The 26,855-nt window shown below is 38.8% G+C and overlaps 1 protein-coding gene across 2 annotated transcripts in view; it reads left to right on the top strand.

Annotated features, from left to right (window-relative positions):
• Positions 1-9,090: 9,090 nt before the first annotated feature.
• PIK3C3 (phosphatidylinositol 3-kinase catalytic subunit type 3) overlaps positions 9,091-26,855 on the top strand; it is a 143,133-nt gene continuing 125,368 nt past the window's right edge. For both annotated transcript variants that reach the window (XR_004677653.1, XM_034996117.1), the window contains exons 1-4: positions 9,091-9,294; positions 12,702-12,890; positions 17,173-17,316; positions 25,269-25,398. Coding sequence is in view for 1 of the 2 variants with exons in the window: in XM_034996117.1 (XP_034852008.1) it covers positions 9,227-9,294; positions 12,702-12,890; positions 17,173-17,316; positions 25,269-25,398 (531 nt within the window). In the remaining variant the exon portion in view is untranslated. The remainder of the gene's footprint in view (positions 9,295-12,701; positions 12,891-17,172; positions 17,317-25,268; positions 25,399-26,855) is intronic.

The raw sequence follows: 26,855 nt of genomic DNA, 5'->3' as shown, positions 1-26,855 counted from the left end.
AAATAAACTGAGAAGGGACTGTATTTTACAACCTAAGAGCTAAAACAAGAATGCAGAGCACTGCCTTGTTCTAGCTCAATTGGGAATGTACATATTGGACAACTTAATTTTTCTGCTGCTCTGCACATGTCTGTAAATGACCACAAAAGCCCTGTAACTACTAAAGATAAATTTTAGTGACAGTAGGTAAATTTGTAAATAGGGAATCCATGAATAATGAAGATGACTGTAGTTATTTAGTTTTTGCTTTCCCCATGACACTGTAACTCAGAGAGAGCAGAGGCTATGCCTCCTTATGTCTATTTTCTCTCCAATTGCTATGCCTGGCTCATGGTAGATGCTCAGTAGATATCTGTTGAAAGAATGAATGAATAACAAGTGTATTAATAAATTTTCATGCTATTGTACTGTGGAAAATACAATGACAAATTAATTTTGGTTTCAGGATACTTACACAAGATAACAAGTGTACATACCTGTGCTTACCAATAACTGTGGGGGTTTCAAAGATGTCTAGGAGTTTGGAGAAGCCTCAAGGAGGTTAAATGTAATGAGGCTAGTTCTTGAAGTAAGTGGGACAATGAGGAAAGAAGGAATCTCTTTAGGGAGAATACATAGTATACGCAAAAGATACGTGGGCAAACATAGGTTGTGCAGAAGCCTGCAGGTGGGTAGAGCCTAAGAGAGACTCCACCTTGAGAAGCTGTGGAAGAAAACATACAAAAAGGAGGCTGAAGTAAGAATATGGAAGATAAAGCAGGCCCAGGTAGATTTGATTTTTATTTCATTAGATGTGATGAGCCACTGAAGGGTTTTGAGCTGGGGAGGGACAAACTGATATATAATAAAAAGTAAACATGGAATGGATCCTTAGCTGGGCTTATGGAAATCTTGTTAGAAAGCTTTTGTTCTTTTTTTTTTTAAGATATTATTTATTTATTTGTTTGAGAGCCAGAGAGAGCAAGAGAGAGAGCACGAGTGGTGGGAGGGGCAGAGGGAGAGGGAGAAGCAGACTCTCTGCTCAGTGGGGAGCCTGGGGCTCCATCTCAGGGTCTTGGGATCAATACCTGAGCCGAAGGCAGATGCTTAAGTGACTGAGCCACCCAGGCAGCCCAAAACTTTTGTTCTTCCTAAGAAGTATCAAGAAGCTCCATAGGATAGAGTTGGCCTTCAAGAAATGCAAAAAAGATTCGGGAAAGGAATGGAGAAGAGGAGAAGCAGGGACCAGCCAGAGGAAGCCCTAACCATAAATTTAATTCTGTGCCTGTTAGCATCACCAGAGGTCCATCTCCTCTGTGGAGTCTTCTGGCACACTGTACTCCAGTTCCAAATCTATAATAATCTTGACCTCCGCAATTTGCTTCAATCCCTACAGGACTCAATTTCTGTGTCTCTAAACGAAGAGAAATGGATGGTGCAAATTAGTACTACTGAAGACAGTTTTAGCGTCCCTCATTAGAAATGAAGACTCTCAGGCCCCTCAGCCCACAATCACTGAATCAGAATCCTCATTTTAGTAAGATTCCCTGGCGCACCATATGCACACTGGTCTAGAGAGGCTTTTCCTTCTCTTTGGGGAACAAATATAGCCAATTCTCATTATTCATGGATTCCATATTTATGCATTTGCTTGTCCACTAAGATTTGCCTGTAACCCCCACATCAATATTCGCAGCCATTACAGATAGGCACAGAGCCGTGAAAAGTCCGAGTCACCCGATGTACACATTCCCAGCTGAGATCAAACAAGGCGATGCTGGGTCTTCTTGTTTTGCTCCTCATAATGTAAACAAATGGTCTTTTTTGCCGTCTTTTAGTGCCAGGCTGTGGTTGGTTTGTTTGTTTTTGTGTTTTGCAGTGGTGATGTCCCTGTTTAAAATGGCCCCCAAGTGCAGTGCTGAAGTGCCCTCTGGTGTTTCTAACACAAGAAGAATGTAATATGCCTCCTAGAGAAAATACATGTGGTAGGTAAGCTTCAGTCTGGCATGAATTATAGTGCTTTGGCCATGAGTTCAATGTTTTTGTTTTTGGTTTTTTTTTTAAAGATTTTTTATTTATTTATTCATGAGAGAGAGAGAGAGAGAGAGAGAGGCAGAGGGAGAAGCAGACTTCCCACAGAGTGGGGAGCCCGATGCGGGACTCGATCCCAGGACTCCGGGATCATGACCTGAGCCGAAGGCAGACGCTTAACCATCTGAGCCACCCAGGCGCCTGCCATGAGTTCAATGTTAACAAATCAACTATATATATATATATATATATATATATATATATATATAAAATAAGGTGTGTTTAAGCAAAAGCATACATCAAACAAGGTTATATATTCATTGTTTGATGAAAATGTTATGGTCAGAGGCTTGCAGGAACATAACCCTTTATTTCCCCTAAGAGCAATATTTCAATATTCACTAATTCCCTGCCCTGTGACCTTATAGAACATAACTACTGTGAATAACAAGAATCGGTATACCCCTACTGGTGAAGGTAAAGGTATAATCTGAATACAGGATAATAGAAAAGATATTATTATTATTATTTTTTATTTTATTTATTTTTTTAAAGATTCCATTTATTTATTTGAGAGAGAGAGAATGAGAGAGAGAGCACATGAAAGGGGGGAGGGTCAGAGGGAGAAGCAGACTCCCTGCCGAGCAGGGAGCCCGATGTGGGACTCGATCCAGGGACTCCAGGATCATGGCCTGAGCCGAAGGCAGTCGCTTAACCAACTGAGCCACCCAGGCGCCCAGAAAAGATACTATTTAAAACTGATGTCTTTCAGCAAACATTAAGAGACAAGTAGAAAATTACCATTTCACAAAAAAACCTAAAACTTAGCTCCAATTCTAAATAGTCTATGAGGTCTGGAAATCCTGTTTCCTCTTAACTGCCATGAAGAGCCCCACTATCCAACAGCACTTTTGTGTTGTTTTGTCTTTGTTCGTTCCCCAGCTGGGGGGTTCCCAGGGGAAATTTGAAACTTCCCTCCCCCCCAAAACAGAGAGCCAGGAGAGATGGGAAGAAAGTGGCTGGTCCCTCCAGATGGCGAAGTTGTGGTTTCATAAGCAAAGGACTTACTAATTGGTAATTGGGTGCCTCAAGATGAGAGGATCCCTATACCCGCTTGTTAGAATAACAGGGCTCAGTCACTTGTACTGTTCAGAGGGCATTGCTCAACAAGGCTGAATTCTTCCAAACGGTTCCCACTATGGGAATGGTGGGCGCAACGTATAATACGGCACAGGGGAAGGGGTGAGGAGCCTGTGACTGCCGGGAGCCAGCTCCAGGGTCAACCAGCGGTCACGTCCTCTCCATGACCTCCTCCTACAGTTTTTAAGATAGCAAAAGAGACAACATTTGGCCCCTGCACCTTAGTTAGACTTGGTTTCTCTGAGAAGATGGAAGTCCCAGTGTTTTATTTCTCACATTCTCTCCTTTGAGGCTTAAGTCTGTTCCCTTATTAAATACCCCCTCCAGCCTGACAAGTATCCCTCTCATTCTGGAAAGAGTATTAGCTTTTGGAGCTCTTACACTAATGCATGGCTTAAATCCAAGCAGACTCTCAAGCTAACAATTCTCCTTCTTTCCCCCTTTTTTTTTTCATTCCAGGGTTTCTTTTAGTGTTTACATAAGCTTTTTGTTTTGTTTCTTATTAAAAGATAAATTCCTACAACACAGTGAGGGTGTTTCCTTTTTTAGAGTCTCTGTTACTCTTTCCCTGTGCGTTTACAGCATCTGGGTAGGTGGCAAAGTGGCTTAAAATGACTCAAGAGCTCACGAGGAATTACTTGTGTCACTAATTATTGTCTATGGACTCAGACCCTGATTGCTCCTCTTCCTTCTGTCTCAGAGAAGCAAGTCTGAGTGTTGGGTCAGCAACCTTTCTGTGATTAAATATTCATGCACAAACACAAATGCACACAGGCAAGGCAATAAGAGGTGCCAAAAATAACAGCAGCATCTCTGTCCTGTGGAGCTTGCTGAAGCACAAGAATGAACACAGATCAGAATTGCAGATCAAACATAATGTGAGCTGAGAATGCACTCACTGCAATGGGTTTCCTAACAACAGTGAATTCTCAGGAATATCTAAAGTCATTGTCATCCCACAATATCCACAGAACAAATGAAATAAAGCTCTTTGTGCCCCAGATCTTACAGGACAGGCTGCATGATGACAAAGGGAACACACACCGAGGGATGCCCGTGTTGGCATTGCATGCAGATGGGGAATACCATTTTCTCCCTGGTGAGACTGGAGGGGCCAATGTCTAATATAAAGCGTGGTGTGGTTCGTGACACGTTTTAAGCACTCAGTAAATATTTATTACATAGATGGATGACCCGCAAAGATGCTAAGTGGACCAAAATCTCCTCCCTCCATGGAGTTAATCTGTAATAAATCAAGATGTTTACCTGAGCAGATAATCTACAGAGAGGCAGAGGGATCAACGGTGGCGCCACATAACTAACACTGAGGATGCTAAAGATACTTCCGTTAATAATTTAGTTTCTGTTGCAAAAAGTAAGTTCAGGAATTGTTATGGAATATTTCTTTATAGTTTGGTAAACATATCATGCCTTTTGGAGTCAGACCCACTTAGCTCTGCAATGTATTAAATCATTCATTATATACAAATCACTTCATCTACCTTATTGTTACTTTTCTGTAAAATAGGGTAATAGCACCTACTTATTTAATTTGTTGAACTACATAAATAAAATAATACACATGAAATTGCCTAACCTGTTACTTGACATATAGTCATTTTTCAAATGCTAGTTTCTTCCCTACTTGGCTTATACAACATCTGCCCTGTGTCAGGAACTGACGTAGAATGTAGTGCTGAATAAAATATACACAACTCTTCCCTTGCAGAGCTTGTAGCCTAGTCGGGGAGACAACCATTAACCAAATTATTATGATAGAAACTCTTGAAAATGCTGTGAAAGAAGAATGCAAAGAGGGATAGATTTTTGAGTGAGATGACTTACTCAGTGTTTGGAAGGAAGATGAGGCCAGAGGAGGTTTCTCTCTGAGGAAACCAGCTTAGGCTTGCAGTGCAAAGATCTAACAGAAGTTCCTTTGGCAGAAGTTGGAGAAGAGGGAGGAGACTCTTCCAGGATCTAGTATGATTTTGTAAAAGCCCAGAGTTGATGGGGCTTAGATTTTATTTATTTGAGAGAGAGAGAGACCCCAAGAGCGAGCATGAGTGGGGGGAGGGGCAGAGGGAAAGGGAGCAAGAATCTCAAGCAGACTCCTCATCCAGTGCAGAGCCCAACATCGAGCAGGGGCTCGACTCCATGACCCCAAGATCATGACCTGAGCCAAAACCAAGAGTCAGGCACTCAACCAACTGCGCTACCCAGGTGCCCCCAAAATTTTTTAAAATCTTGACTCAAAAGATTATAAATAACAGGGGCGCCTGGGTGGCTCAGTCGTTAAGCGTCTGCCTTTGACTCAAGTCATGATCCCAGGGTCCTGGAATTGAGCCCCGCATCGGGCTCCCTGCTCGGCAGGGGTCCTGCTTCTCCCTCTCCCACTCCCCCTGCTTGTGTTCCCTCTCTCGCTGTGTCTCTCTCTGTCAAATAAATAAATAAAATCTTTTAAAAAAAAGATTATAAATAACAATCAGATATTTCTCACACTGTTTTTTGGTTCTCCTTTCCAAGGTCTGTATAAGAGATTACTCTCATATTAGTGAGAAAGGTGAAGTGACACAGAGCTCCCCCTACAACAATGTTCCATGGGCATGACCTAATCATACTTCCTAGAGGAGACAGGACTCTATTCCTCATTTATAACTGCGATTCTTGATAGGGATATCATTCAGCTACAAGTTTTCTTTTCTCAATTGTAATACAGAAAGAGGAGCTTCTTCTATTACATAACGGAAATATTACAAAGGCACACACATGCAAGATATATGTTTATTATTTCCCAGAATACCTCATGCTTTTGATTTTTTTCCCCTTTTGTAGCAGATAGAAATTACCTTCTTGAATGGAACTTTTCAGGCCTTGTGGGTTCCTGCTCAGGATCACTAGCAGACTTTCTCGAAGTCCATCATTTTCCACATTGTAACATGGTAACAGGCCAAGAGTCTTGGCTTATGAGGTAGGAGTTTTCAAGTTTCTTGACACTATTTGTTCTATCATGTAATTAGGTTCTAAAACACTTGGAGTAAATGGAAAACTTGTTAAAGGCATTTTTTTAAACTGAAGAAAAGGGATTAATTATGTCATTTTAATCTCACGATATCATAATCATTTCTTTTTTAAAATGAAAGTTTTATTTTTTTTAATTTTTAAAAGATTTTATTTATCTATTTGAGAGTGAGAGAACAAGAGAGAGCAGGAACAGTGGGGAAGGGAAGAAGGGAGAAGCAGACTCTCTGCTGGGCAGGGAGCCCAACATGGGGCTCAATCCCAGGACCCCAAGATCATGACCCGAGCCAAAGGCAGATGCTTAACCAACAGAGCCACCCAGGCATCCCATAGTTATTTCTCTCTTGATAGAAGCTTAATAACAAATGCTTGTTTTTTTAAGCTATAAGTGCAATTTTTTATCACAAGCCAAAAAGAAGAAATTGGATGACAGGAACTGATGAAAACACACCCGAGTCTTGGGCAACTTGACGGAATGAACAAGTATCATTAAAATCTGTTATTTGAATAATTAAACATGAGATTGAAAAAGATGGCAAAAGAAACACAAAATCCAAACTACAACTGCAGAGGTGAATTAAATAGAGGCCCAAGTAGCCGTGAAGTGGCACCATACAAAGAAAACACCTATGCATAAAAAATATTTCCCTACAGACAGGCAGTTGGCAATGCTCTATAGAACTGTGGATTCTTGAAACAAAAATTGTGTTCCATAGTTATTAAGTGTTATATTTATGAGTTGTGGAAGATCACATGGGAAAAAATATCACTCTTTTCCTTTCAGAGTGTGATGCCTAAGGCTTCCATTTCCTCCTTGAACATGGCCTTGTGAACTGGACTGTGATATGCAGATCTACTAACCAACACCTTCCCGACTCAAGGTGGGTCTAGGAAAGGCACTGCCAGTTTTGGCTTCTGTGACTTATACCATGCTTCCATGACCTACCAAAATCCTCTTCCTTAACTGGTGCATTAGTTTTTGTTGTTGTTGTTGTTGTTATTGTTGCATTTATGTCTTTAACAATTACAGTCCAGTCCTCTAAGATTTTGCTATAATCAATTTTTAATGTATTTTTTCTTGATGGTTATCTTTAAAAAGTTAATATAGGTCTATCCTGGGTTCTATGAATGAAGATCTTAGAACTAAGTACTGACACTTCATTTTTATGCCTTTATCAGTGTTGTGTTTGTAACTGTGTTGGGTTCAATTTGTATTATTTTTAACTGTCGTGAGCTAAGGAGAAATGGACAGGGATAGACTTAAGGCAAAAAAAAAAAGTGCTTTGGGGGGCCAAGTAAAAGCCAAATGCCATATGTTACTTATACTCATGAAGATTTCATAGTAATTTGAATAAAAAATGAGGCAAGAAAATTGTATTACTATGTGGTATAAAGCAGTACAGACATGGTGAATTTCAAAGAATCAGTCCTGTAACAGGAGTCAATGCATGTTGTAGGCAATAGTTTCAGCAAAAAGACTATTATACTAAGGTTGTTAATTTGAAGTTTTTTATATTTAATTTGTAAAATTAAAAAATAATTTATAACAATTTTAAATTACATATATGTATGTATACATATGGAGTTTTACTTAGGTCTGTACATTAAATAACATTATAATAAAAGTAATTTAAGTCAGCACTGGGATCAGAGAATTTGTCTTTCATAAACTGTCACTATTTTATTCAATTTTGATAAACCTGTTTTACATCAAACCTCACACCCATTGCTGGAATTATCCCATAGACATGGCACTTGTAACTATTTGTTTTACTATTGGACAGCTCTGATGACTAGAAAGTTTAATTTTTATTGTTTGCTGATATTACATTTCCTTTAAGTTCCAATCATTGGTAGTAGTTACATTTAAGAACATATCAATTCTGTTCTCTCTTTTGTGGGAACTTTAAGTTATAGGAGGATAACTATCATGTTTTTTCCAGAGTCTTGCTTTCACAAATATTTTTGAGAACTTACTTTGGCCAAAACATTGTGAGCATAAGCCATGTTTTGCCTTTCCAGCTTAAACAGCTACACTCCTTCTAACCTTTCCTTGAAACATATTTTCCCCCTAATTACTGTAATTTATACAAACTCTAGCCATGTCCTTGGCACAATGTGGCACCGAAAAATAAACATATACAAAATGGAGAATTTTATTCAATTTCACCAATAATAAAGATAGGAATTATTAAACTCAACAATGTATTAAGCACTAATGGAGGCAGGTACAGAAGTAAATGGCACACTATTCTTGCCTTCCAAGAGTTTTGAATCTAGTTGAAAATAAAGATCATGAGTTTAGATAATATTAAATTATAAAAATAAGCATTGTAGGAGTTCAGATGATTCAGAAAACTGAGTTCTAGATCTTTACTGGATGTTTCTATGTTCTAACTAGGGTTGTCTTGATAACTGCATTGGGTCTGAATATTACCAGTGTAAACAAGTACCAAATGCTTTGCCCAAAGTAGCATAAATATCGGTAGAGCCAAAATGGAACCCAGGTTTCTTGGTTCCTTGTCTAGTCCTTTCTCCACTCTTTACAGCACAGAGTAAATCTTTCCTCGAGATAGCAAATTAGTGATTAAATCTGCAATTTTCCGGAAGGCCACTGGAAATAAAACTTGGCAAAATTCTAATTCTTGTGACATTTGCTGTTTAGCTTGCAACCAGTGAAGGCTGAGTCGAATTTTCTTTTGATTTTTAGGAACAGCTCAGGCTCAAACGACAGCTTTACTTAAAAAAAAAAAAAAAAGCTCTCTTAAGACAGGAAAAACACAGGAAAAACACAGGAAGCCTGGAATGTAACCAGATAGGCTGTATTTCCGGAATCCTACCCTTAAGCAATATGTTGGGCTCCTATTGCACATGCGCAGAAGGAAAAGTTGGGCGGGGAGTTCCGCTGCGTCGGGTCGCGCTCCGGGCAGGGATTGGTGGCACCAAGCGTGAGAGGCGGAACCGGAAGCGCCTGTGTTGTGGGGCTCAGCCTGTTCGCTCCCGGTGACTTTCCAGCGCTTTGCTTCTAGCAGTTGGTGCCGGTTTTGCAGAGGATGCCATGGGGGAAGCGGAGAAGTTTCACTACATCTACAGTTGTGACCTGGACATCAACGTGCAGCTTAAGATGTAAGAGAATCGGGACAGTGATTGGGATTGCTGGGACTTAGGGACGCTGAGACGGGGGGGTGGAGAAGATGTTATTAATTAGCCTGAAGGCGGTCCTGGGGGCGGCTTGGGAGGGCTGTAGCCAGCGAAGCGGAGGAGAACCGGAGCATAGAGAGGGGGGGCCTTGTGAAAGGGTTGAGGACTAGGTCTCTGGGAGAAGGATAGCAGTAGGAATATGCCCTTAAGTCCCACGGGGTTTTACTTTCTTCAAAGCATTTTGCTGCTGACAGCAACCTTTTGAAGGTTTTTACATTTTACAGATTAAGAAGTCAAGTCTCAGTAAAGTTGCCCTCCCGCCATTAATAGTTGGAAGATCTTTACTTTAGAACAGGCTGGCAGGTGGAATGAGCCTACAGACATTATGGAGAGCTGATCTGGTAGTTGAGAATAAGATGAGTACATGGATACAGTATTAGAATCACGGGAGGTGATGGAAGCTTAGGTTGAATCTTGGGACAGTGTGGCTTTGTTTACCCAGGGAAGTTGGGAGTCAGTCAAAGATGAGGGTGCCAATTGGAAAGGGACCAGAAGATAAGAGGAAAGGCCTTGCAGGAAGATCTTGGAGCATCGCAGTTGAAGTAAAGGCCAAGAGCATGACATCTTGAGATGAGATTAATGGACTGGAGATTGGGGATGGGTAGGACTGAGTTGGAAATTATGTCCATTTTAAGGCAGTCTTATAGAAGTGTTTTCATATGTGAAAGCTATCACAGATTATGAATCATATCATCGTTCATAATATGTTTAGTCAATATTCATCTAATGTGCCTCTGGCAGAGGGCTGCATACATGCAGTGAATACATTTTCTCAGTTGTCAGATGCATCTTTAGAGGATTGTTTTTATTTTCAGAAGTTACTTACTTCAGACTCTGACAAATCTTTTACTATCCATTTTGTGGTGATAGTAAAAATAGTGTTTCAACAACGAAACTATACTTTTGTAAAATAGTTTACACACCCATTTCAGAAAATTTCTACAGCATGTGGCACTAGATGCTTATATAGGACTGTATTACTGTCGTTTGGTAAAGGGCTCTCCTTCAGTTTCATTCCTCTCAGTATTTCTTGGACATATGAATGATTTTTTTTTTTTGGAAACTTTTGAACCTTAGAAGGAAAGAAGAAAAGTAAAAAACACTGGTCTGTCATTAACACACACACACACACACACACACATTGGGTATTTTGAGGCAAAGTTAAAGCGTAAATTAGAAGTTTGGCAAAATTCAGTACTTAACCATCTTTTAGCTTCTGAGACTACCATTGTTGATCACTGGGGGCAGGAAGTATCAACTTAGAATCGTATAATGAGAGGGGTGCCTGGGTGGCTCAGATGGTTAAGCATCTGCCTTCAGCTCAGGTCATGAGCTCCAGGTCCTGGGATCGAGCCCCATGTCGGGTTCCCAACTCAGCTGGGAGTCTGCCTCTCCCTCTGCCTCTGCCTCTCCCCCTGCTTGTGCTCTCTCTGTCTCTCTCTCTGAAATGAATAAATAAAATCTTTAAAGAAAGAAAAGAATCATATAATGAGAGAATAATGAATTCTTTAATTCAATTTATTCTCCCCAGGCTTTTAGTTTATTGTGACAGTTTTAATAACAAGTTGCACTTTGATGTCTCTTTTCTTACACCGTAACCAGATATCAAACTTCCTGCAAGACATGGTCACTTTGGATGTGCCGAAGCAACTTGTCTGAGACTGGTACATCATTAGCCTACCCCTCTGATTCTGATCTTCCTGTATTGTGTCACTTATTTTGGTGATTGTTGGCATCATTCATCGAGTTGGTTAAGACAGGAAACTTTGAGTTCTGCACACACCCCTCTCTTACCTTCTTTGTTTAATCATTTACAAATTTTCTTGAATCTACCTTCATATCTTTGATCCATGCCCCCTTTTTTACCCCACAACCCTGGCCTTAGTCTACCTTTTTCCTTTTTAATGTGGACTGAAAGTTTTAGCTTTCAGTCCTTCCTCTCCATTATGTTTTATACTCCTGCCAAAAGTACAAATCTGATTACATTACTCTCACTTAAAATAATTTAACAGATTTTTGAATGTTCACTTTGTGTCAGGCACTGTACTGAATATGGTGGCTACTAGCTTCATTTTCTACCTACTTTTCATTCTCATCTTTAGCTTCTTTACCACATGAGCTTTATGCTTTAGCTATACCAAACAACTTGTAGTTTCCCAACACATACCTTCTTGCTTCTTTGCATCTGCATATAGTATTCTTTTCGTCTGGGACGACTCCCTACTGTTTTGGCTCTCATCACCCATATATTGTTTGGGCTCATTTCAGGCATCTATCTGGGATACTAAGCTCTTGGCTCCCAAGCAAGTTTACATGCTCCTGAGACATTTTGGTATGTCTTTCTGTAGTAGGAAGGACGGACATTAGCTTTGGCTTCTTTATTATTATTATTATTATTTTTTTGATTTTATTTATTTATTTTAGAGAGAGAGAGCACAAGCAGGGGAAGGGGCAGAGGAAGAAGCAGGCTCCCCACTGAGCAGGGAGCTTGACGTGGGGCTTGATCCCAGGACCCTGAGATCATGACCTGAGCCGAAGGCAGACTTCTAACCGAGCCACCCAGGCGCCCCACTTTGGCCTCTTTTGCCAGCTCTGTTACTTATTTTGTTATCTTGAATAATGACCTTGATCACTGAGTGTCTGCTTTATTATTTATAAAATGAGAAAAGGGTGAAAAGTAAGAAAGAGTACATAAAATCCCTGGCACAATATTTGACATAATCTTGATGTCCAAGCAATGTTCTTACCTCTTTTTTAATGTCTTGTACATATCTTTTATGACTTATAACATTGTATTTTTTAATTTAAAGAACTGATCAGATAATATATCTACATAGTAACAAAATTGAAAGAGTAATAGAAAACATTCAGTTAAAAGTAAGTGGAAGATTAAAAAATAAGTGGAAACAAAGACAACATTTTCTTGTAATGCTGTATTGTTTATCTTATCTTTCATTTTTGGTCCTCTGTGCCTGGTACAGTGAATGTATGTTGAATGAATACATGAATAAGTGCTCAGCTTGAAATTAATAAAGGGAAACTGAGGCCTGGAAAGCTGGTGATGTCTAGAAGGTAGATTAAGAGTTGGTGACAGGATTTAAAATTAAGTAAAAGCCTAAAATAGAGAAATATGTTGGTGAAGATTGGAAGGATCTTAGGTATGTTGGGACTTTAAGAGACCTTTATTAGATGTAAAAGTGACTTTAATTTTATATACAAGAAAATGTTGAGGTAGCAGAAGGTTACTGTGATACAACCATAAACTGTTCTTAGTATTTTTTGTGTATATGCTTAAAAAAATATGCTAAACATTATTGTTCTTATGCCTCCAGAGGAAGTTTGGAAGGGAAGAGAGAACAGAAGAGTTATAAAGCTGTTCTAGAAGACCCAATGTTGAAGTTTTCAGGACTGTACCAAGAGACATGCTCTGACCTTTATGTTACTTGTCAAGTTTTTGCAGAAGGGAAGCCTCTGGCCTTGCCAGTGAGAACATCCTACAAAGCATTTAGTACAAGATGGAAGTAAGTTGTTGTCTTGCATATGGTGGGTTTCAGACTATTCTCCCATTTCTTTATAGGTGTTATAAGTATGATTTGGTAGGCATTACAGAGGAAATTTTTTAAAAAATTGTATTTAATACCTATAAGCATTGATCCAGTAGTTTGTTTGTTTATTTATTTATTTAAGGTTTTATTTATTTATTTGACAGAGACACATCTAGAGAGGGAACATAAGCAGGGGGAGTGGGAGAGGGAGAAGCAGGCTCCCTGCAGAGCAGGGAGTCCAATGTGGGGCTCGATCTCAGGACCCTGGGATCATGACCTGAGCCAAAGGCAGATGCTTTACGACAGCCACCCAGGCGCCCCGATCCAGTAGTTTAAAGCAGCGACCTACCCAGATGGGATAAAGTATTATATATAGTAGCATTGTAAGTACTATTTAGGTAGAAGTGAATTTATGTTTGTATTCAGTATATTGACATATTTTTATAAGAACTTGACTGATTCACAAAATGACCCAAACCAAAAATACACGTGTAACATCTTTACATTTTCTACCACTCTATGCCCTGAACACGTGAACATTTCTGGATAATCTGAAACGTTGTCCAGCTTGATATTTGGTGCTCAGATTTGATGAAATCTCTCAGACAACAGAAATATCTGTTGTCATCTGTTCTGATCAGATTTTTATTATTATTTTAAATATGAAACTAACTTTTTTCCTTAAAGTTCATGGTTTATTGAGCATGGTACATTAGCAAACTGTTGTTGGGATGCAAGGTAAATATAATGAACATGAAGTTCCTGTTTTTCCAGAACACTTTTGTGGGTCCTGAATTTAAAGTCTTGTCTCTTTTTTTTTTTTAGATTTTATTTAGTTATTTGACAGAGAGAGAGAGACAGCGAGAGAGGGAACGCAAGCAGGGAGAGTGGGAGAGGGAGAAGCAGGCCTCCCTCTGAGCAGGGAGCCCGATGTGGGACTTGATCCCAAGAGCCCGGATCATGACTTGAGCCAAAGGCAGACTCTTAACAACTGAGCCACCCAGGTGCCCAGTCTTGTCCCTTCTTATTTGATAGATTATGTGGCACAGTTTTGTTGTTCCTTCAGTGACTGTTACTCAGCACCCTGGGAGGCTCAATGCAGGATACATAGGTTGTGTGCCTCTAAAGGGAAGAACTTACGCCCACAGTGTTAATGAAGACAAGGTGTGACCGATGGATTACCAGGTTGTGTTGTTGAGCGTACAACCCTGTGTTTACCAGGTGTGGTCTAGTAGGCTGGAAAGGATTTTTCAGAGAGCAGAATCCTGAGCCCTAGTAATCTGGCTACATTGAAACCAACTATTTTAATGGTGTAATTTCTTTAGTAGTCTTTTTGTGGATAGCTATAAACACATACAAACACACCCAAGTATGTATGTACGTATATATATACATATATATACACACACACACACACACACACTTGTTATTTTGGAAAATTTCAAACCTGTAAATACAGAGAGAATAATATAATGAACTTCCAAGGCCCTGTCACCTAGCTTCGGTAATTACTAACTCAAAGCCAATTGTGTTTCATCTATCCCCATAGTTATTTTGAAGCAGATTCCAAATATGATATCATTTTTAACTGTATTTCTGTATATTTTTTAAAGAAAACTGTAGTACCATAATAACAGCTAAAACAGTGGACCAGGATTCCTTAATTGTATTGGGGTTTTTCTTAGAAGTTTTTTTTTGTTTTTAAGATTTTATTTATTTGTCGGGATGGGGGAAGAGTGAGTGTGCACAAGCAGGGGGAGTGGCAGGCAGAGGGAGAAGAAGCAGACTGCCTGCTGAGCGGGGAACCTGATGCGGGACTCAATCCCAGGACCCTGGGATCCTGACCTGAGCTGAAGGCAGACGCTTAACTACCTGAGCCACCCAGGCATCCCTGTATTGGGTTTTTAAAACTGGAATCAGGAAATCTGTACAGACCTGAAATTGTCTGCAGAATTTTGTATCTTGTGCAGTTTTACAGAACTCAAAGCTTTTGTTAGATTTTTTGAGGTGGTTTGTGACTTCAAAAAAGACTTAAAACTATAAATTTAGATCTAGACTGTCAACATTTATGGTGAATTCCACCTTTCTTGTAAGGGAAATTGTATGTATAGTGGTTTTGTTCCATGCCTTGGCAATAAAGAAAATTAGAGAAAAAGCAAATTCCCAGTTACAGGGGGCAGGGGGTGCAGAGGGAAAAAGAGAAGCAGATTCCCTGCGAGTAGGGAGCCCAACTAGGGGCTCCATCCCAGGACTCTGGGATCATGACCTGAGCCCAAGGTAGACACTTAACTGACTGAGCCACCCAGGTGCCAGGTGGATTTAGCTCAGTGAGAGTTGCGGGTGTGGGGAAGGGATGATGCATGGGGGGGGAGAGAACAAAATGATGTTCAGAATTCACAGCTTTTTGATGTCTGATCAGATCTTTCCATAATTTCTAGAATATCTAAGGTAGTTTTGAAACTATTTTATAGCTGCAGATTCATTTTCTTCGAAAGAACTCTTCTGCAAAAGTCTGGTATAAAGCAAGTTAAAGTATAGTTACTTTGATTTTAAAAAGGTGTGGGGGCCATGGTTTTGGATGGCAGAAGGTTTGAGGCAGATGATTGCTTGATCATAAGCATTGTCTTCTAGGCAAAGGACAGAATATAGAGGTAAGAATTTTCATAGTTCATTTTAGATATTGTTACAGATTTTTCTAACTTTAGCTTGTGTTAATTGATCTCTGTTTTTTTTCCTTGTCACAAGATGAAACTGCTTAGTATTTACCTTTTCAATTTGGCCCACTGTGTGGATAATAATTAAATAAATTTACTTATTTCCTCAAGCTTATCTGTAGTGGAGAATGTCTTTTTTGAGCATACAATTTATTTTTTTTAAGAATTTGATAGATGAAAAGGATTTAATGACTTTGATTCTCCTTTAAATTGGTAGTCATGTCTAATTTTCCTATAGGTCCTTGAATTTATATGATGGATATAAATGATTTGTCCTTTAAGTTTTTGAAAATTCTGTTCAATTTCTTACAATGCAGATGTATTTGACCTAGACTGGGATATGACCCTTGGATAATAATTTTGAGTAAACAATAATTTTGAGGAAACAGAGAGAAACAGTTCTCTGTGTCTGCTGGGTATTACTTTGTGTATTGTTTGCATAGTTTTCTTTTGGGATTTTAAAAGCCATCTGTTGTTTAAGGGAGTTGAAATTATCAAATAGATTCAGTGCGAAGTTTGAATGCAGAAGAAAATTTGCAGAGATGAATAGAGAATTTAAAAGAAGAGCTGTGCTGTCATGACTAAATTATTAAGAACAAAGATTCCTTAGTGAAGTGATATATACAAATATGCTTTAGAAGCATAAAAAAACTGATAGCTAAGCCTTATCAATATTAATGAAATAACTCGAAGAACAGAAAAATCTCACATTAAAAATTGTCACATCTGTCCAAAGCAGTCTGATAACTTCTTCATGTTATGAAGGTAGTGGATAGTCTACTTTGACCTCTAAGGTTTTGGTTGTTGTTTTCTGCTTTGTTGAGGTACTGTTGTATATTATAGGACAATATTATCCATTGCAGCTTTTTGAATAATTCTGAGTTTTTTTCTCTTTATAATATAAAACTGTGTTCTGGAGAAAGCTTATAGATAATCACAGTTTGGTTCAAAACAAGTTTGGTTCTGATAGGTTTGTGTTTTCCCAGATTTTTATTAGCCATTATTTTTTCCTTGTGTCTTAGTGATACTGTCTGAATTTCTTTTCTTTCTTTTTTTCTTTTAAAGATTTTATTTATTTATTTGAGTGAGAAAAAGAGAGAGCGAGAGCACGAGCAGGGCAGGGAGGGAGAGGCAGAGGGAGCAGGAGAAGCAGGCTCCCTGCTGAGCAGGGAGCCCGACGTGGGGCTCGATCTCAGGACCCTGGGATCATGACCTGAGCTGAAGGCAGACACTTAACCCACTGCGCCACCCAGGCGCCTCCTGAATTTCTTGATTTAACAATTTACCAATGTTAATTTCTGTAAGCTTGGTTTTTCAAAAATTTTTTTCATGTGTTCTGTATTTAAACTTGAGGTTGCCTACATCAAAATTAAGGTAAGTGCCACATTTTTTGTAGTATTAACCTAATCTTTTGGGACATTTTCTCTGGGCAGGTCTTATATGGTTTGTTAATTTAAAAGGAAGTTTATATACACACACACACACACACCACACACACATTTTATTTCCTTAGTGTTATGTTTTTGTTGACTTTGTTCCCATAGCTGGAATGAATGGCTGAAACTTCCGGTAAAGTACCCTGACCTGCCCAGGAATGCCCAGGTGGCCCTCACAGTATGGGATGTGTATGGACCAGGGAAGGCAGTGCCTGTGGGAGGAACAACAGTTTCACTCTTTGGAAAATATGGGTAAGCATTTTTGTCTTCTCTATAGGAGTGTTGGGAGAGCTTTTCTTTTTGGGAGAGCTTGTATAGTTTATACCCAGTCTGATTCTGTCTGTCGTAGGAAGTGAAAACCTATGTGGTACATATGATTCCTTCATTCTTGAGACTGAATTTGACACATATTTCCTATGGGATATGCAGATAGATTACTTAAGAAACTTACTGTTAGTGATTGGTAATGTGATTTCTATTTAAAAATAGTCATTAGAAACTAGAATCTTGCTAGAAAAAGCAAGATGGCCCTTTGATGTATACTGTAACTTCATTGTTAATAGAATTTTTTTTGCTTTCTCAAAATAGTGACAGGACAATAAGTGGGGTTTGAAAGCACAAATTTGCTAATAATGATTATAATAGAAAGTTGTCAACTCAGTTTTTAAAAATTTACAGATAATAGAAGCTAACTGTAAAAAAGCCAAAAGCATAATCCTGAAGGGTATTTTTTCTCTTTCCCAGAAGAATCACTACTTTTAGAGAATTGGTGATATATATATATTTTTTAATTTTATTTATTTATTTGAGAGAGAGCAAGAGCACAGGCAGGGGTAGTGGGAGAGGGAGGAGCAGACACCCCGCTGAGCAGGGAGCCCGATATGACCTGAGCCCAAGGCAGACACCAACTGACTGAGCCGCCCAGGCGCCCCAAGAATTGGTGATATTCTATTATTCTTTTCTGTGTTTATTAATTGGAATTTTCCACTAAAGAACATGGTCTTTTCTCAAGTATTGAGTTACCTTGGTATACAGTTCATGTAGGAAAGACAGGTGAATGTTCAATTTTTTTCCCCTTTACCAATTTTAAGAATGCGTTGGTGTCCTGGTAACTTGTGTATTTGATGATCGATTTTATTTTTCTTTCTGTTTTTAAGTCTTGTCATGAACTTTTAGTCTTAAACATTTCTGGAATGTTTTGATTAATTGCTGTCTTTAGTCTTAATAATCCTCAAAAACTCCCCATTTTTGGTCATAAGAGTCCCTTCAAGCTGATCCCATGTTTTTTTGACAGTACTCCAGTAGTCATTGGTAGCTTCTTTGCTTTCTGGTGGACAAGCTATTTCAGGCTCAGTTGGCAATTTTCCACCCCGGAACTGGAATCTCTGAAAGAAGCCCTAATTCTTTTCGGTGCAAAATCTAGGTATTATTAAACTTACTAGTTTTTGTCCATTTTAAAGTTGGAAAATTTTATCTCCTGAATTAATTTTCACATCATTAAATGTAAATGAAGATGATCATATTTTGATATGTTCATTTACTACTTGTGTATATGTTTCTGTGAATTGCTTTTTGATGTCCTTTGCCAGTTTTTTTCAAAAATTGAAATATAATTCATGTGCCATGAAATTGTTTTTTTTTTTTGAGTTGTCATTTTTCTTATTAATGTATGGGGGTCTTTGTAGATTAATGAAATTAGCCTTTTGCATGTTACATGTTACAAGTACTGTTTTTCCTATTTGACTTTTTTTGAGTTAGTGTGTATTTGCTTGCCATTCATGCATCTTAAATTATCATGTTGAATTGATCAGCTTTTATTTTTATGGCCTGTGAATTTAATGTTTTAGAAAGTCCTTTTCTATTTTTTTTTTTTAAAGATTTATTTATTTATTTGACAGAGAGAGACACAGCGAGAGAGGGAACACAAGCAGGGGGAGCAGGAGAGGGAGAAGCAGGCTTCCCGCCGAGCAGGGAGCCCGATGTGGGGCTCAATCCCAGCAACCTGGGATCATGACCTGAGCTGAAGGCAGACACTTAACCGGCTGAGCCACCCAGGCGCCCCAGTCCTTTTGTGTTTTTAAAAAATATTTCTTCTTATGATTTCAGTCCTTTACATTTAAGTATTTGATTCATCTAAAATCACTTTTGTGAGGTGCACCTGGGTGGCGCAGTCAATTAAGCATCCAACTCTTGGTTTCGGCTCAGGTCATGATCTCGGGGTCCTAAGATAGAGCCCTGAGTCGGGCTCCACACTCAGTGCAGAGTCTGCTTGAGATTCTCTCTCCCTCTGCCCCTCCCACTTGTGTTCTTGCTTGCACTCTCTCTCTCAAATAAATAAGTAAATCTTTAAAATTACTTTTGTGAAAGGAGTGATATATTGGGAATCAACTTAAAAAAAACCCCAACAAATGGCTAGTTATTTGTCTTAACACTATTAAATTAGCCATTGTTCTCAAATATTTTGAAGTGGTACCCTCATATATTCAATTCATCATGTATTGAAGTCTAAGAGAAGCAGTGTTGTACATCATATGGTGGTGGTTAGGGACGCATGGTGTAGAACTAGTTTATCTAGGTTCACATCCTGACTCCTTTAATATCTGTGTACCCTTAGGCAAGTTATTTAATCTCCTTCTGCCTCAGTTTCCTCATCTGTAAAATGATATAACAATAGTATTTACTTTACAGAATAGTTTATGATGATAAATTACTGAAGACACATAGTTAATGAGTGTTTATTAAGTATTAGCTATCATTATGTCTGAGGTACTCTGTTAGTTTTGAATACTATTATAAAATGTTTTAATACTAGATGGTGATGATCTTCCTTATTAGCTTTCTTTTTATAATTTCTCTGGATATTCTGTTTTGTTAGATAAATTTTATTATTTAATACCTCAAATAAGAAAGCTCATTGTTATTTTGTAGGAAATCATATTGAAATATGTATGTTAATTAAGGAGAGAATTGACACCTTTGTAATATTGAATTTTTCCATCCAGGAATAGGGTGTGTTAGAAAGGTTTCAATTCATGAATAAAACCTAGGTGTAATTTCATTTTGAATAGCTTGGTTGCTTAATAATATGAAGGTATTTTAGTTTAATGTAACTATTAGATATTTATTATTGAAATACATGCAAGAACAAATTTAGACATAGTCTGACACATTAGATATAATTTGGGTAGAATAGCATGTTACAGTAGAATGGACATATTATTAAATCAGTATTGTTCCTTTTCTAGAATGCTTGTTCCTTTTTCCTTTACTAGAGTGGGGTTTGCTTGCCACACAGAAGAAACATGGGCAACAGTTTATTACTCTTACTATATAGTTAGTGGTTAAATGTTCTTGAAAACAGTTACCAGATAGACCTCTTGGTTTTTCCTCTTGGTCTCTTTATAAGTGGTTTGCCTTCTGGAATAATCAGCTGGAGGTTCCCTCATAAAAGCACCTCTTTTAGTACACCTGTGCATTTTAGATGACCTTAGGATATAGTTTCAGGAGACACTGACTAGACAGTAAGTGTGAGACAGACGAAATTTCCACAGAAGTGGAGTGAAATGAACTGCTTAAAGCCAAACAAACTCTTTCTCAGGTTAACATTTGTGACGCGGTTTGACTTGACTTTTGGCAAGGTTTTGAAAAGTACATGAAGTCAGTAGTAATCAACCTATGAATAAGAAGCACCTGGTAAACTTACTAGACAAGCATCTTCCTGTGTTCTCATTAAATTTGGTAAGAATGTGATGGGGCCCAAGAATCAGCATTTTTAGTAAGCATCCTGAGTGATTCTGCAGACCTGTGGATCACAGCTTGCAAAACACTGCATTAACCTTTCCTAGAGGTGGACTTGTCAGACATAGGCTTGCAGTTTTCAGAATTCCTTCCTTGACTTCATCCCATTGCTCACTTTATTTGTATTTCTGTATGAATCCCAGTAAAAGACAACTTCCTTTACTTCCTATCCAAACCATGCTGGAAATGGGCCTAAAGATAAATCAGTAGTATTTGTTCTAATTTATGAAGTAATTAAACCCCAGATATTTCCATGAAGGTAATAGTAGCAATTAAGTGGGACTTAAATTCGCTTCCGATATTAAGTAAATTAAGACTTTCAATCTTGGAAAGTCATCTGTTTTCTCTTAACTGGACAATAGGTTATGGTGTCCCTCCATGGCCTGAACACCTGAGATGTCAGATGCATGTGAAACATGTTGGAGAGCAGTACTGATTCTGTGACATTCCCTCCCTTAGAACAGGGTTTCTCAAATAGGAGTTGTTGACTTACTACTTTCAGAATTCCTGCCTTATCTCTCTACTAAGTATACTCTTACGTACTTGATTTTTTTTTTATTATGTTATGTTAATCACCCTACATTACATCATTAGTTTTTGATACAGTGTTCCATGATTCCTTGTTTGCATATAACACCCAGTGCTCCATTCAGTGCCCTCTTTAATACCCATCACCAGGTTAACCCATCCCCCCACCCCCTCCCCTATAGAACCCTCAGTTTGTTTCTCAGAGTCCATAGTCTCTCATGTACTTGATTTTTTATTTGAACCAGCTCACTTCTTTTTTTACCTTTAATTTAGTTTGAAGCAAAAGCTTAATATCCCTAATATACATGGAAAGCAAGTATTATTTGACATTGATGGGTAACGATAAAATAAACACAATGAGAATAACTATGTTATTAGGTTTTGGAAACTGAAGGAAAAAAACTGCAGTGGAATATAAATAATAGTAAATGTATTTGATTTGCAAAACACATAAACAATACCTACAGAGAAAGTCCTTCTTTAATTAGAATGGTTCTTTTTGTGCCTAGTCAGATATTTAGCTCACTGTCACTTAATTGAAGGTAAAAGGTAAGGTTTTACATCAATATTTTCTTTGTTAATTAGTCCAACTCTTACATGGTTGTTCGTCATCAGTTAGCCGAATGATAACATCAGATTTTAGTAGAGGTTTCTGGATACTTTGAACAGTGGGGAAGGAATGCAGAAAAGCTGGATCACCTATTTCTGTTCCCTCTAGGCCGGTGTTTATACTGACCTTCACCTCAGAAAAAAGAAGCATAAGAAATTTTATGAAATTAAAATAACTCATCTTTTCTCTGTGTGTCCTGGGGCCTTTTCTTGAGGGCACGAAGTGGGTTGCAGTGGCTACAAGCTCAGGCATCCCCTAGCACAGGACTGGACTTTGTGTGCAGCTTCTGGTCCTGGTGCTCTGTGCAACTGGTCAGGATGTTCCTGACACTGTGGCAGGGTGCACATGTCCACTTGGACTGCTGGGTCACAGCTGCTGCTGTACAGGCTGCTGCTGATGTTCAGGGAGAGAAAACCTCAGTCTTCCGGGTGTCCTCAGAAGGAAGCCTGTGCAGATTGTCTTCCACCGACCATTAAAAATCATGTCATGTGCCACCACAGATTTCGTGACTTAGGGAAATAGTGCTTTAGACTGTAGTTTCTTCAGATTTTTTTTTTTTAAAGATTTTTTATTTATTCATTTGAGACACAGAGATACACAGAGAGAGAGAGCACGAGCAGGAGCAGAGGCAGAGGGAGAGGGAGAAGCAGGCTCCCCGCTGAGCCAGGAGCCTGATGCGGGACTCTATCCCAGGACCCCGGGATTGTGACCTGAGCCGAAGGCAGACGCTCAACCATCTGAGCCACCCAGGTGCCCCCAGATGTTTCTTGAACAGTGATGTCACACCAGTTGTTCTTCACCTTTTCCCCTAAATAGTCCTGGTATGGACTTAGTAGCTATTTATTTATTTATTTATTTATTTAAAAGATTTTACTTACTTATTTGACATAGAGAGAGGGAACACAAGCAGGGGGAGTGGGAGAGGGAGAAGCAAGCTTCCCGCCGAGCAGGGAGCCTGACACGGGGCTCGATCCCAGGACCCTGGGATCATGACCTGAGCCCAAGGCAGATGCCTAACGACTGAGCCACCCAGGCACCCCTGGACTTAGTAGCTTTTAAAAAGTGGTCTTCAGAGTGTGTAGTAGTTGTCATATAGTATTGGGAACCTTGTGACTACCAACTCTTGTATTTGCTAATGTCTCTTTGGTATACTTGAGTTTGTGTGAAGCAGTGCTTTTTGGAGTGTAGTGTAATTAATAATTGAAAGACTGATCTCCTAAGATACAGCTAGAATAACTAATTGTCTTCATTTTGAAAGTTTAGCTTGTGGGATTTCTAAGTAGCTAAAGAATGGATCGATCAGCAGGTTGAATTGGCAAAGAACCATGGGCAAGCTGCAGATTTGTCTTGCAGATGTTTTTCCAGATGCGAATTCAGAAGTCAGGGCGGTGACTGCTGCAGTGGCTTGGCCCTGGGAGTGGGAGCAGCAGCTGCTGCTGGGGCCCCTGCTGGAGTCTGAAGGAGATCCTGCTGTGCTGTTTCTTTTGTCTTGCCTGTTTGGCTTAATTTCCCAAGTGGACACGATGCTCTGAGCATCTTCTGGCTTGCCACCTGGAGGCTGTGTAACTCTGCAGAGGTTCCATTAGTGTCAAAAGAAAGTAATATGTTCACTTGATCATTTGAGTCACTTGGCATCACCCCTACCCCTCCACATCCCGTATCCTTAAATCTTCTTTCCAGACCCATCCCAGGGCACCTAAATCATTTATTAAACTGACTTCACGCCAAATGTACTTATTTTTGATTTAGTTACATTTAGCCAGTCATAGTATTCACTGGGGGACACAGAGGTAGAGAGAAGAAAGGCAGGCCTTCTGCTTCTCCAGGTGTATTTAAGGATATTCATCTAAAGTGGCATTATTGCTTCACCGTACCCAGTTTCCTAGAGACTAAGCAGGTCTACTTGATGTTGAATCTATACCTGAGTTGAAAGAAAGTCATCTTTATAAAAGGCTTGCATATGAGCTTTTTTGTAATCTAACTTTTTTTTGATCTTTAATATAATAAATAAATATTGAGAATTTTGATTCTTCACAACCAGTCAGTGCCTTCTTTTTTTTTTTCAAGATTTTTTTTACTTATTTATTTGACAGAGAGAGACACAGCGAGAGAGGGAACACAAGCGGGGAGTGGGAGAGGGAGAAGCAGGCTTCCCGCCGAGCAGGGAGCCCAATACGGGGCTCCATCCCAGGACCCTGGGATCATGACCTGAGCCAAAGGCAGACGCTTAACGCCTGAGCCACCCAGGCGCCCCGAGTCAGTGCATTTTTTTATTGGGCCTCCATATGGTTGCTGGATAGTACCTGTTTATTGCCAACCTTAGAGACCTTATAGCAAGTACGATTATACCTTAGCTTTAGTGTGCTCATGAGCTTGTAGCAATCACTTCTCATTCCCATTCTAATTGTTTATGGCATCATTGCTTATATACATTACATAATCAATGAAAATCCTCTTTATTACCTTTGGAAAATCTGTGAAGAGATTTTCCATTAGAACATGATAGTAATGGTTTAAAAATTTTATGTAAACCTTTTACAGTTAAAAATACCATATCAATATGTCTACCATGTACCTTATTTGAAAAATTATTAAATGTGAGAGTGTGCAAAATGGACTTGCCTCCTCACCTGCACACACTAAATATTTGACATTTACCTAACATTTAGTGCCAGTGCTATTTCAGGTACTTTTTACTTCTGCCCATCTGTTTAATTTTTCTAACAAGATACAGGTACTCTTTATAATCTTAGTTTATAGATGAGAAAACTGAGACACACAGGTAATTTACCCAAGGTCATGTAGGTAATAGATGATGGCATAGCTGGGATTCAGATCTCAGCATTTTGACTTACAGTCAGCTCTGCTGAACTGCCATTTAAAGTGGAGAGTAGTGTAATTATTTAAATTTTGGTTGTAGTCATTTTAAATGTGACATTCTTTCATTGGGTAGGAATTTGGTCTCTATTTTTTCTAAGATCTCCACTGAAGTAATGAAGTGTGTGGTCCATCATTGAACTTTCTCTGTTTCTACTCTACCTTTAAAATTTCTGTAACAGTTCTATGTGGAGGAGCAAAGAATGGCATGTAAAAAAGTGTTACATGGATTTTAGTTGCTTGGTTAATTGCTTTACAACCCACTGGAGGCTTCAAGCTTGGCAAGAGAGACATGCATTTTCCTGTGTGGAATTCTCTGTTTGGGAACCGAAATGTCCTATAATGAACTGCATTAATTTACTTCTACCCTGAACATTCTCTTTTCACCTAGCATGTTTCGCCAAGGGATGCATGACTTGAAAGTCTGGCCCAATGTAGAAGCAGATGGATCAGAACCCACAAAAACTCCTGGCAGAACAAGCAGTACTCTTTCAGAAGATCAGATGAGCCGCCTTGCCAAGGTAAAAAAGAAACTATCAGAACAGGTGGAAAGCTCTGAGTGATGCCTGCTATAGAAGAAATTGGCATTATGAATTCTGTCAGATCATTTTTTAATTTAAATTTAATTTTTTAATAATAATTTTACTGGAATGATAATTCACATACCGTAAAACTCACTCTTGGAAAGTGTATAGTTCGGTGGTTTTTTAGTAAATTCACTAAAAGTTGAATTGTGTAGTCATGCCACTATTTAATTTTAGAACATTTTCATCAAAAATGTCGCCATACACTGTACCTATTAGTGGTCAGTCCCCTTTCCCTCTGCTCTCCAGCCCCTGGCAACTATTAATCTACTTTCTATCTCTGTGGATGTTCCTATTCTGGACATTTTGTACAAATGGAATTATACAGTATGTGGTCTTTTGTGTTTATAATTCTGTCAGATTTGAGAATGTAGAGCTTTTGGTGATACTTTCAAGATGACTGTCTACCTTTTTTGGTGACATAGTCTTAAAGATGCAGGTATTACATGCTAGACATTCTTATGTTGCTTGGAAGTAACAATATAAAACCAGCTTAAATTATTACCTGGTCTCAATTGCTCTCACACTTCCCCCACTTCTTTTTTTGTAATCAGGCGCTGAATTGTTACCTTTTTATTTGAAAATTGTTTTAATGTAGTGTTTTCATTTAGGAAAAAAGAAAAACTCGGATCAATTCTGTGCTTAAATCACAACAGTATAACTTTTTTTTGTTCACAAAGCACTATGCCAGATACTGTGTAAAGATCCTTTTACAGTTCTTCTGAGAGACTCTTTTAATTCTTATATGTAAATTTCCTTTTCAGTCTTACTTGTATGGATGACTCTTTAATGTCTGGAGAAAGTTTTGATGCCAGGCATTTTATAGCTTGTTGCCTCAACCTATATATGGAAGAAATCTTAACTATAAAGAATAAATACTTGCATTGCTTGGCTTTGTTCATCAACATAAAATTTTTGTTGTCGAGTTCATTCTTTGTCTTTTAGTGTTGCTCTTTTATGGAAAAATGATATCATAGTTTCCTCATAAGCTTTCTTTCTTTTTATTTTTTTAAATTTTTTATTGTTATGTTAATCACCATACATTACATCATTAGTTTTAGATGTAGTGTTCCATGATTCATTGTTTGTGCATAACACCCAGTGCTCCATGCGGAACGTGCCCTCTTTAATACCCATCACTAGGCTAACCCATCCTCCCACACCCCTCTCCTCTAGAACCCTCAGTTTGTTTTTCAGAGTCCATCGTCTCTCATGGTTCATTGCCCCCTCCGATTCCCCCCCTTCATTCTTCCCCTCCTGCTATTTTCTTCTTTTTTTTTTTCTTAACATATATTGCATTATTTGTTTCAGAGGTACAGATCTGAGATTCAACAGTCTTGCACAGTTCACTGCGCTTACCAGAGCACATACCCTCCCCAGTGTCTATTACCCAG

The sequence above is a fragment of the Mirounga leonina genome, unplaced genomic scaffold (assembly GCF_011800145.1).
Source record: "Mirounga leonina isolate KUSES-001 unplaced genomic scaffold, KU_Mleo_1.0 Mir_93, whole genome shotgun sequence".
Classification (NCBI taxonomy): domain Eukaryota; kingdom Metazoa; phylum Chordata; class Mammalia; order Carnivora; family Phocidae; genus Mirounga; species Mirounga leonina.
Note: the sequence above shows the minus strand (reverse complement) of the source record. Positions and strands in the feature narration are given on the sequence as shown.